The following is a 12,679-nucleotide window of genomic DNA, read 5'->3' on the forward strand; positions in this document are numbered from 1 at the left end:
TTTTTCATCTGCCTTACCTTCACAATCTTCATCGGTTAATACCTCTTTAGTGTGCTCCAAGTTTCCTACTTAGATCACATCTAATAAGTCCATTACTGTACAAAGTCTATTAGATAGTTTAGACACAACTATAGCTCTTCCTGAGAGCAAAAACATCGTTAAGTCTTCCAATTGTGTCAAGCCAAAAGTCAATTCTAGTCAGTCTACTTCCATTTCATGTATTGAGAATAAAGTTGAGTCTAATGTAACTTGATTCTATAGCACAACATTGTACTTCTTTACTAAATAATAAAGATGCAATTTAGTTCAACTCTGTTCCCTGTACTCTACTGCATTATGTATTGGTTCTAATACTTTACATGTTACTCAATTGCATGCTAACAATTTGCATCACTCTACTCCAGTACATGATAATTCAAAGATAGATACATTACACTCTCAGTTGCATCGCAACAATCTGCATTTTTCTGATGGTTTTGATATTCAATTGCATGCTAACAATTTAGATCACTCTGCTGCAGTACATGATAATTCAAAGATAGATGCATTGCACTCTCAATTGCATGGCAACAATCAGCATTTTTCTGATCAAGTGCATGCTAATTTAAACACTAATACATTGCACCCTACTTCCACTTTGGAGCAAAATGATATGTTGCATTTGCATTCCAATCCTAACTTTGTTCTTTATCTGAACATATATACTGTGATTCTGCTTGTTCTTCTACGACTAGGAAGCTGACTTTATACTAACCATAACCTTCCCTTCTCACAATCTGTTGTTCTATTATCTGAAACTGATAAAACCAATGAAACTGCCTTAGTTCGGCACAGAAGATTTGGCCATCCTCATAATGAGGTTTTTCACAAAATCATGGCTCAACTTCCTAAAGCAACCTCATTCCTTAACAAATCTAATTCATCTTTTACATTGCCTTTTTGTGATGCTTGTCATCTAGGTAAGATGCATAGGAATAACTTTCCTATTTCTCACTCAAGAGCTACCTCACCTTTAGAAATTGTTCATAGTGATGTCTGGGGACCAGCCCCTATTATGTCTTTTGAAGGATTTAGATACTATGTTCAATTTATAGATGACTTTAGTAGATTCACTCGACTCTTTCCCTTAAGAACTAGAGTGAAGTTAGGTATGTTTTTATTAGATTTCACCACTTAGTTGAAAGACAATTTAGTACCAAACTTAAGTGCTTACACTCTGATCAAGGAGGTGAATACAAAGGCCTTATTTCCTACCTAACTAGTTGTGGAATTCAATTTAGACACTCTTGTGCCTATGTGCATCAATAAAATGGTAAGAGAGAGAAGAAGCATAAACATGTAGTGGAAACTGGCCTAACTTTACTTGCACATGCTTCTATGCCTTTGCAATTTTGGTGGAATGCATTTGATACAGCAATATTTTTAATCAACAGAATGCCCTCTTTTGTTCTGAATTTTATCTCTCCTTATCAAGTTTTGTTTCATAATTCTCCTCTTTACTCTACTTTGAAAGCTTTTGGTTGTGCTTGCTATCTTTACTTAAGAGATTATCATCAACATAAGTTTAGTTTTCATTCAAAAAAATGTGTTTTTTTAGGATATAGTTTGATCCATAAAGGGTACAAATGTTTGAGTTCTACTGGCAGAGTTTACATTACCCTAAATGTTAAATTCAATTAGTTAGATTTTTTTTTTGCTCATAAGTTTAGTCTATCCACTCTTGGCTACAACACTGGGTCTACCACTCCTGTTGTTAGTTTTCCCTTTAAGTCTATCAAAACATCAAATTCTTCTAATACAACTCTTACTAATGGATCTATGCATGCTGCTGTATCTTGAAGTCATTCCAGTCCCTGCTCAGCAAATGGTCAGAATAATTTGACTCTAGCATTAGAATCCTCTTCTCCCACCTTAGCTGCATCTATTTCTCAACAACCACATTCTTTATAGTCCTTAATTGAAACAAATTCTTCTCCTTATTCATCTTCATATTCCTCACCATCTACATCATCAAAGTCCTTTTCCCACTTGTCTTTTAGTTGTGGATCTTACCACTCAACCACATTCAACATTACCTACATCACCAAATTCAGTTCCACTTGTCCTTTAATTGTGTATCTTACTACTCACTCAACTCTACCTACTCATACTTCCACACTTGATCACCCTACTTCCTACTGCCATCTTGAAACTAATATTGATACTGATCCATTACAGTCTGTTGTTGCACTTAATGTTCCATCAGTCAGTCATAACATTCATTCAATGGTAGCAAGAACCAAATTAAATTGTCTCCCTCAACCAAAAGCTATCCTAATTACTTCCTCTACCTCTGCTATTGTTCCTTAACCATGCTCTATTAAAGAAGCATTGCAAACTTGAATGGTAAGAAACAATTAAGAATGAGTTCACAGCTTTACTAAAAAACAATACCTGGTCTTTAATGCCTCCTACTGGTGATATGAATATTGTAGGAAACAAATGAGCATTCAGAATTAAGTACAACTAAGATGGATCTCTTCAAAAGTACAAGGCTTAGTTGGTTGCAAAAGGGTTTCAACAAACCCCAAGGCTTGATTACTTTGAGACATTCAGCATTGTGATTAAACCTTCCACCATCAGGATAGTTCTTACTTTAGCAATCACCAATGGGTGGGATATTCAGCAAATAGACATCAACAATTCTTTTCTAAATGGTACTCTAAATGTGACTATATTCATGAAACAACCTGAAAGTTTTGAGCATTCTGAGTACCTTGGTTTTGTGTGCAAATTGGAAAAAAACCTTATATGGGCTCAAACAAGCACCTAGGGCTTGGTTTGACAAGTTAAAGCAAGCTTTACTTGGTAAAGGTTTTCAGAATTCAGTGGCAGATTCTAGCTTGTTTATTTTCCAAGAGGGTGATCAAATGATCTGCCTTCTCATCTATGTATATGATATCTTAATAACTGGAGGTAAAAAGACTTTTATTCATACTTTGATCCAGGATCTTAATGCTCAATTTTCTCTTAAAACTCTTGGATCAGTTCACTACTTTCTCGTTATAGAGGCCACCAAAACTGATCAAGGCATGCATCTCAAACAAACTAAGTACATTCTTGATATGTTGGTTAAAACAAGAATGGTAGATGCGTCCAACACCCTTGGCAGTAGGCACTAAGTTGTTCTCAAGAGATAGTGAATGCCTTAAAAATCCAACTCTCTATAGGAGCACAGTGGGGGCCTTGCAATATCTCACACTTACTATGCCATATATCAGTTTTATTGTTAATAAATCAAGTCAATATTTGTAGGCTCCTACCGAAATCCAATGGCAAGCATGCAAAAAGGTTCTTAGATATCTCAAAAGCACTCAGAATCATGGCATTCGGTTTAGACCAATAGCATCTTTGAATATTGAATGTCATGCTGATGCTAATTAGGGCAACAATCTTGATGATAGAAGATCAACTAGTGGGTATTGTATTTTCTTGGGTCCCAATCTGATTCAATAGAGGTCTATGAAGCAAAAGGTTGTTGCTTTGTCCTCTACCGAGGCTAAATATAGGGCCCTAGCTCATACAACAACTAAAGTTGCCCGATTAAAGAATATTTTTTTCAAAATTAGGCCTACTTTTTCGTCAAGCACCTGTCATATGGTGTGATAATCTTAATGCAGGGGCTCTGGCTGCTAATCCTGTGTTTCATGCTAGGACTAAGCACATTGAGATTGATGCTCATTACATAAAAGATTAAGTCTTGGCCAAGCAGCTTTTGGTTCAGTATGTGCCTACAAAATTACAAATTGCTGATATATTAACCAAAGCATTTTCTACAGCTCAGTTTCAAGAATTGAAGGAGAAATTTAATGTTGTTCATTTGCCCTGTTCCAGCTAAATGCACTTCTGATATGATCCTTCAGTTTATAATTCTTTGTGTCTTGATTACCTCAGCATGAAAATTAAATACTTCATGAAGGTTAATATAGCTCAATGTGTGAAGCTACTCTGTCTTCTGTGATTTTAGCTCAATGTGTGAAGCTACACTGTCTGCTGTAATTTTTTGTATTCTTCTCTGTATCAATTGCGGCCACTTGCAGATGAGAAATGCTACTATTTCTTTGTGAAGAAAAATTAAGTTCATACAGCTGGAGACTTTGCCAATATTAAATTCTTGTGCAGAAAATCTTACACTGCCTAAACAACTGAGTTGGTTGTTTCTTTGAGGACCTGCATTGGTTTGCTAAGTGCAGCACACTGGTTTATTAGTGTTACCAAATGGGGTGTTTCCTTGAGGACTTGCATTGTTTTGTTCTTGTAGCTCGGATGATGTTTAGTACATTGGTTTGTTCTTGCATTGGCTTTTCTTTTTTGTAGAATTTATTATTCTTTGTGTCAGAAATCAACAAAATGCCAGGACCCCAAATTGAAGAGTCCAGTTTGAGTGGGCGTGTGGATCAAAGCTGAGAATTTTCAACCCAAAATTGGGGAGTTCAGTTTGAGTAGGCATGTGAATCCAAGTGTCAGAAATCAACATATAAGGGTCTGTTTGAGAATCAACCGGGGAGCTTAGTTTGAGTGGGTATGTGGATCAAAGTGTCAGAAATCAACATATAAAGGTCTGTTTAATAGTTAATCAAATGATTTCGTTTTGATAATACTTAAATGTGTAAGAATCAGCTTTCTATTTTCACCAAGTGTTGCTACTGAGTTCAGTGTCTTTGTAAGCTTAAAACAGTAGCATCTTCTGTAATCACTCATTCAATCAATCAAGATGTGTAAAAATCATTTTTTCTTTCTATTTTTCTTCAAACAAATTCTCTCCAATTTGCAAAGTTCACAGGTAACACTGCTGTATTCTAGATTTTCTCATATAGAAGTTGCCTTTAGAACATATGACAATTAAACTATTTTTCGGTTTTTCATCATTATGCATGAAATTAAAGTAAATTATACTCTAGAAACTTATTATAGGGGTAAAGTATGTCAGACGAGAAATTCTATCCCCAACTAATCCTCAATCATTTCTCATTCAAGAAGATTTTACATATATATATATATTATTTATTTATTTATTTATTTATTTTTCTTTACACACTTCAATTGCTTCATTCTTAAAATTTTAAGTCATTCAAATTGGTCATCTCTAGAATAGTTAACATAATTAGCTATTATTATTATTATTAATGTTATACATTCAAAGTTAGGATTCTAGCTATGTATTCCAAATAATGTGATTATTTATGTGTCACTACAACATTAATTATAGGATTATGGAATAACTAAGCAATTTCCCTATAATTAATGTAATACTGACAAATAAGTTACCACATTACTTGGAATACAAAGTTGGAATTTGATAGGCCACGACTTTGCATGGACGCAGAAGACGTTGTGATCAGTTAAAGAGTTTCAAGCCCCACGTTTATCTTTCTGCTGCATGTTATTTCCAGTATGCTCTGTGTTTAAGAGTATTGGCATGCTCTGTTTTACGTGTGTTTGAGTGCAGTTGTTAGTTTCTAGTTTTCCTTTTGTTTCGGTTTGCTTGTACGTGGGTTGTTAAGTTGTTTTTCTATTTAAGCAGCCACCAGTTGGTAATGAAGAGAAAAAAGGTAATCATTTGTTATCCAAACCTTGACGTACTTTCTCACCCGAAGAGAAAACAGTTCACTTATTTGTTTGAATATTTGTTGGGACCTATCATTGGTATCAGAGCACTTGGAGATTGAGGCTTTTTATGGGAACCAACAAGGAGCAGATTGAGCACTTGGAGTCCAGACTCGGTGCAGTTCAGGAGGTACTACAGCGAATGGAGATTGGTATGAACGACAAACTCCACCATTTGGAGGAAGCTCTCAATCGAATTTTGAACATGTTACCCGCTAATCCGAAGTCCTGAAATCATGGCAATCACCACCGAGAAAACCAAGATGGAGGTCGGCAGATTGTCTCATCCAAATCAGCCAAGCTAGAATTTCCACGCTTCTTTGGAGACGATCCAACGGAGTGGTTCAATCGGGTGGAACAATTCTTCGAATACCAAGGCACGACAGCGAACCGAAAGGTTCCCATGGCTGCTTACCACCTTGAAGGGGAGGCCAACCAATGGTGGCAGTGGCTTCGTAGGACATTACAGGAAGAAGGACACATAATTTTATGGGAAAAGTTCGAAGAGGAATTATGGGCTCGCTTCGGACCATCAGGATGTGAAGATTTTGATGAAGCTCTTTCGAGAATCATGCAGACAGGCTCTCTACATGATTACCAGCGAGAATTTGAACGATTGGGCAATCGGGTACGAGGATGGACGCAAAAGGCTCTGGTTGGGACATTCATGGGTGGCTTGAACGCTGAAATTGCCGATGGGATTAGAATGTTTAAACCGCAATCCCTCAAGGATGCCATTAACTTGGCACGGATGAGAGACGATCAACTCACATGACAGTGGGAGTTCTTACAACCACCCCCACCTGCACGAGCTCCTCTAGCTCTTCCACCAGCAGCTCGTGTAGCTCCCACAGCACTTGCTGATCCGATCAGGCGATTATCATGGGAGGAAATGCAGAGGAAGAGAGCACAAGGTCTTTGTTTCAACTGCAATGAACGATTTACAACAGGCCACAAATGTCAAAAACCGCAGCTATTACTCTTGGAGGGGCATGCAGGTAACGTAATATGTGAGGAAATCACTGATCAACAGACATTGGTGGCTGACCAAGGTGGAGGTGAAGTGGAATAAATTTTAGTGTAATGGAATGGAAATATCTTCTAGCCCAGGAGGCAACGTGGGAGCCAAAAAAAAAAAAAAAAAAGCTAGGGGAGATGTTTCCAAATATGGACCTTGAGGACAAGGATTCACTTGATGGGGAAGGTATTGATAGGCCACGACTTTGCATGGACGCAGAAGACATTGTGATCAGTTAGAGAGTTTCAAGCCCCACGTTTATCTTTCTGTTGCATGTTATTTCCAGTATTCTCTGTGTTTAAGTGTATTGGCATGCTCTGTTTTACGTGTGTTTGAGTGCAGTTGTTAGTTTCTAGTTTTCTTTTTGTTTCGGTTTGCTTGTACGTGGGTTGTTAAGTTGTTTTGCTATTTAAGCAGCCACCAGTCGGTAATGAAGAGAAAAAAAGTAATCATTTGTTATCCAAACCTTGCGGTACTTTCTCACCCGAAGAGAAAACAGTTCACTTATTTGTTTGAATATTTGTTGGGACCTATCAGAATTCCAACTTTATATATGTAACACCATTGTTTTTTCATAGGTTAAATTTATAACATCTAGGCTTTATAGTTGGAGTACAAAGTTCGAACTAATGCCTCGTTAAGAACTCACAGACGCTAAACAGAAGAAATTAAAAGATCAGACAATTAGATTACCACTCCTAACTGGGACCCCCTAACAACACTACTCTAAACAAAACAAAGTTATTAACTGTAACAATACATAACAACGTCTGAGTTTACTTTCATCTTTGTTGCTGAAGTCAATACCCGAACCTTTTTACCCTTGTAAGGTGAACTTCTCTGAGCAGAAACAAAATCACGAGGCAAGGATCATGTAAGGTGCGTTCTTGACTTCTTCTCTTAATCAACTTTCGGAAGCAAACACCAAATTCTTGCTTGTTTCCTTTCTTCCCTACTTTTGTTTTGGCTGCAACACAATATAAAAACGTCAGAAAAAACATAAAACGGATCCTATTATAAGTTATCTCCCTATAGAAAGTATGAAAATGATGCAATGAAATAGCTGATAATTAATCAATTTGTAGATCACTTTACTCACCGCATGTTAGATTTATTGTGCATTCTCACACATCACTGCCGCCTTGATCCTTTCAACTGTGCATTTTATTAGACTGTTTACTGTTGCCACCGATCCAAGAGAGAGTTTTGCAGTTGGAACTGAATCAACTAAGATCTGAAATGCAACTGTAAGAAGAGAACCACCGGAACCAACATCAAGAATTCCTCCTCCTCCACCAAGTGCTCCTGGACCATCAGGAAGTATAGCAAAACCTGATGGCAGAAGAGCAACATAATCTGGGTCGTCACCGCTTAAGACCATATTCATAGCACCTATATCAACTGGAGCATAAATCACATATGACCCTGTAGAATCAGTGCAGCTCTCTTGTAGTACTAGCATGTTGGTCTGGCTTGAATTTGTACTCTGCATTTCATTTCACATATAGAAATTTAATGGTTTAAGTAGCAAGCTACAGTTGTTGAGACATGTTTTTAAGCTAAATCTGAAGCAACTTACATTCACGCGCAATAAAGAAACACAGTTTCCTGGGTCACGTCCATTTGCAATGTGAGCCATTTCTTGAGCTAGACCACCATTCGAGAGGATATCCCACTGCAAATTGAGGATAAAATATTTAACTTAGTAGAACAAGAATGACAAAGAACTAAATGGTCCAAATTTATCATCCAAAACAGGATGAAAAAAAAAAGAAGCAAGAACTCTGTGATAAATAATGAAATCAAGAGTAAATGTTAAATCAGAAAATTTCAGTGCAAACTCTTTTCCTCGAGATATTACCATATAGAAAACTACAGTCCATTTCTTAATTCTTATATTTTACCTCACTTCGAGAGTTCTCGTCGCGAAGGAAATCAAAGACCCTCTTTGGTGGAACTGAAATCCAGAAGGAAGTTGCAGCGCTAAGAACAATACCGGGAGGCCTGCCCGGATCATCCATACTCTTCCTGGTCATGACCCTAACATCATCAGAACCTGTTGTTGATAACGTTGTCCAAGCGTGTGCAGTAGAAGCACCAACACCGGTACAAAAACTAGTCACCATTCTTTCTGCCAACTTCAACATACTCTTCCTCCCTTCTGGGCTTGTTATCACTGCACAAGAAATTTGAAGGCTTCAAGTGAATTTCATCTTTATTAATCCTTGTCAGGTAAGTTCAGAAATAGAAAAGAATAAAATGTTTTACCGCAAAGATCCCCTGCTGGAATATTACTAGCCATTGTACTTGCTAAACGCTCGCATTGTCGCTCTAATGTAGCCACCCAACGTTTTGCTCCAAAAGCAAGGCCACAATTAACTAGAGGTCTGTAGATATTGTGAACAGATCTATCATCCACTTCAACATGTTCAACCCATATGACCTAAAGAGTCATCAATCAAATCATGTCACAATTGAAACTGAGATTCATTATAAGCAGATATCAATAAATTAAGTAGGAATAGGCACCTTTGAGTAACCATTTGGCAATTCTTGAATTAAACATCCTGATGGCCTTCTTCGACACTTGGATATCGCAGTAGGGCGTAAATTGTCTAAGGAAACATCAATCACTGCCCATGTACCATCAGGATGCTGTTTACAATACCTTACAAAGTAATTTTCACGAGTTGGCACCAGAGGTGATGGGACCTGGAACTCAGCCGTCATCTAAACGAAAATTTACCCAAAAAAAAAAAAAAAAAAGGGGTGTTTAGGTCTGCTTAACAAGTTAATTGCCCTGATTGCATCTTGAATCTAGGCATTACTAAAAATAAATTATTATTGACTCAATTATATGTCTCTCATGACAGTGCTAACGAAACCTCTAATCGGGTTAATAAGTACATCAAATAACACTGAAAAGAGAAAGGCAGAAACCCATTGTCTTAATTAAGTACCACTTGCAAGGCTCCATTGTAGTTTCCTGCTACTCCAGTTGACAAGACTTCTAGAGTCATAGCTCTCGAGACAATACCGCAAAACACACTTGACCATTTATTCTGAAACCATTTAATCAAAAGAGATAAATATGGGTTAGATCTCGACATTTATATAACAAAACCAAACTTTGAGGAGAGAAACTTGCCACATCCATGAGAATCTCAACAAGATTAACATGATTCATAATGACAACTGCAGATTCCCTTGAAGCTTCTGATCTTAACCCCAAAGGTTTTGGACCAATTCCCCTAGGGAATGTTCTCAGGTACTCATCTTCGTGTATAATCTCCGTAGAGTTTTCACCAGGAACCCACAAGGGTTCTCCAGCCTGAGCCATTCTCATTAGTTCTTCCATTGCTGCAACGGCTAGCTCAACAATCATTGGCTTATCTGCCTCCGCAGGCCCAGATATTGACCTTAGAAGGTGATCACCACTCCCATACATCTCCCCTACATAGCCTGATTGGGTCCCGAGATTGCTAAACCCAAGATCAAGAGAACGGGAAGGTAAATGAGGAGAAATGTGAGAAAAAGAAGTCAAGGGCTTTCCAACATATTTGGCAGCAATCCCAGATATCCTATCAATCTGCAAGCAAACAACACTTCAATTACTTTTGAACTAAATATATGATAGATAATAGTTGATTAACTTGTTCCCTTTTCAATCACCTCTTCTCTTAAACGAGCATTCTCAATTCTCAAATGCTGCTCATCAAAGGACATCTCACCGAGAGCGGCAGGGCCTCCACAGTTGGGGCAAGTGGCATTACCAAGGGCTTCCTTGTACCTATTGTTCTCAGCTCGAAGTTTTTCATTCTCAGCCTTCAAAATTTGATTCTCGTGGCGTTCATGTTGGGCCTGTGATAGAAGCAGCAAACAAGTATTGCGAAAAATAAGCTAACTACATACAAAAAGTCTCCCGAGAACGTGAAAATTGTACATGACCGGATAAGGAAAGTCAATGGAATGTTTTTACACATGAAAATCGTTTTGGAAAAAAGTCTAGAACGTTTGAAAATCAATATATTTTGCAGATACGTTACCTTCATTTGAGTGCGCTTGTTTTGGAACCAAAATTTGACCTGTAAAGGCTCTAGACCTAGCTCGCGGCTCAATTCCTTCCTTTGCTTGTCATCGGGGTGAGGGCACTCCTTGAAGAAACTGAAAAACGAAAAAAGACCTTTCATTGATCAAATTACTCTGTCACGCGTACTCAAGCGTGTACAATAAGGAGATAATATTGATACTTACGTTTCCATTTCCTGTATTTGACGCTGAGTGTGGCGATGGTAACGCTTCTTTTTAGCTCGTTGAGTTGGATCTTGATCATCACCAGAGGGAACGTCCATCATGTCGGTACCAGATTTAGTCTCGTAATCATCGTCTTTGAGCTTCTCCAAATCACTTTCAGAGCTTTTTGTCGTCATATCGAACATATGGGGACTCTCAAACATGTTTGGCTGAAACATGTCTACCAATTCCTAAAACATATAACGCTACAAACTCTTGATATGTAAACACAATAAAGAAGACTAAGCACCTAACATATGCAACATTAGTGGAAGGCAATAAACAAATAAAAAGATGTACTACTTGAAGATATTTAGAAGAAAACTTGTTTGAGGGTATTTACTTATTCAAGTATAAGAGACTTTTTGACCATATTTTCTACAACTCACTTTTTCTTCAAAAGAAAACTGAAAGGTTTCTCATTCTATCAATATTTTTGTATACATGAATGAACCCAAAAACCAATCTAATTGATTCTGATTACTTGCAGATATAGATGGATGTGTGAAAAAGGAAAATAATAACAGGCCCACATAGAAATGATGTATTTACCCAAAATAGTGATTAAAGATGTAATCAAAATAATACTAAAAAATCCATAGGAATCGATAAATGTCAGGAAGAGGCGAGTATAAGAAGAACAGAAGGGCAAAAGAAAGGTTCAAAAAGGGATGGAAAACAAAGGAAATAATTAAAAACAACCGCAAAGGTTATTAGAGATTCATTTATTTTCCTTGAACTAGCTGAAGCATTTTCATTCACCCTCAAACCCTAGTCAGAAGACATCTCTATCTCTCTTCCTTTTATTTAGGTTTTGTGGATAGTTACTTAAGATTGATGCCCTTGGGGTTTGCTTTAATAGATTCTCTGATTTTCACTGAGCAAGTTATTGAGAATTTTTACAAGTTGCTAAGTAGCAGAAAAGACTAAGGTTTTGGTCTATCAAAAAAAGTCGAAAGTGTTTTAAGTGTTTTAACTCCTACCGTCCTACGTGCCAAAAGACCGGATATAGAAATGTACCAGCAAGAGTTGACACTACGAAAACCCCTTTGACGCACAAATTTCAACTTCAATAACAAAGATCATAACGCCCACTAAGATCCCGCTGTATCCCACCTCCACCTCTCTCTCTCTCTCTCTCTCTCTCTCTCTCTCAGCCAAATAATAACGTAAAGTCTTCCTTAAAAACACAAGCTAAAAGATAGAGATTACAGAATACTGTTGTAGCATTCATCGATAAGACAATATAATAGAGGTTTTCAAAACCACATCCTCGGGTAAAAATATAATAAAAGATTTAAGGGTTTTTTCATAAACTTACTAACATAGAAGCTTCGAAGTTAAAGACCAATCACCCTTTCGATTTTTTGAGGAAACCGCTCAAACAGATAATGATATTAATGAATCTAATATCTATTCCACGTTTATGCGACCAGAAAACCACTGTATTATAGTACTGAGAAAGTATTTAGAGGTGGTTGAATAGAGAGGGGGAATACAAGCTAGTAAGAAAAAGAGACGGGAGGACGGAAAAGAGAAGATAAAATCGAAAGAGAAAGAGAATGAAAGCTTTGAAGAGAGTGAGAAAGGGAAGATGGAAAGGAACAGGTGTAGAGGATGTGGCAGGAAGGGAGTTATTGCAGAGCGTATTGAGAGGATGTAATAGCATTTATGGCGGGTGAGAGGTGTAATTGCAAGGGAAGAGAGAGAGAGAGAGAGAGA

General features: G+C 37.4%; 1 protein-coding gene across 1 annotated transcript; it reads right to left on the reverse strand.

Moving 5' to 3' along the window:
- Positions 1 to 7,322: 7,322 nt before the first annotated feature.
- LOC116122149 (homeobox-leucine zipper protein PROTODERMAL FACTOR 2-like) lies at positions 7,323 to 12,335 on the reverse strand. The gene is made up of 12 exons (XM_031408060.1): positions 12,279 to 12,335; positions 10,919 to 11,148; positions 10,711 to 10,828; positions 10,337 to 10,525; positions 9,813 to 10,253; positions 9,625 to 9,726; positions 9,194 to 9,394; positions 8,933 to 9,107; positions 8,569 to 8,840; positions 8,244 to 8,339; positions 7,764 to 8,150; positions 7,323 to 7,631 (listed from the first exon to the last, which is right to left on the reverse strand). Exons 1-11 carry the CDS (start codon positions 12,282 to 12,284, stop codon positions 7,776 to 7,778), a joined length of 2,205 nt encoding a protein of 734 aa, XP_031263920.1. The 5' UTR covers positions 12,285 to 12,335; the 3' UTR covers positions 7,323 to 7,631; positions 7,764 to 7,775.
- Positions 12,336 to 12,679: the final 344 nt, after the last annotated feature.

This window comes from Pistacia vera, unplaced genomic scaffold (assembly GCF_008641045.1).
Source record: "Pistacia vera cultivar Batoury unplaced genomic scaffold, PisVer_v2 Contig1020, whole genome shotgun sequence".
NCBI lineage: Eukaryota > Viridiplantae > Streptophyta > Magnoliopsida > Sapindales > Anacardiaceae > Pistacia > Pistacia vera.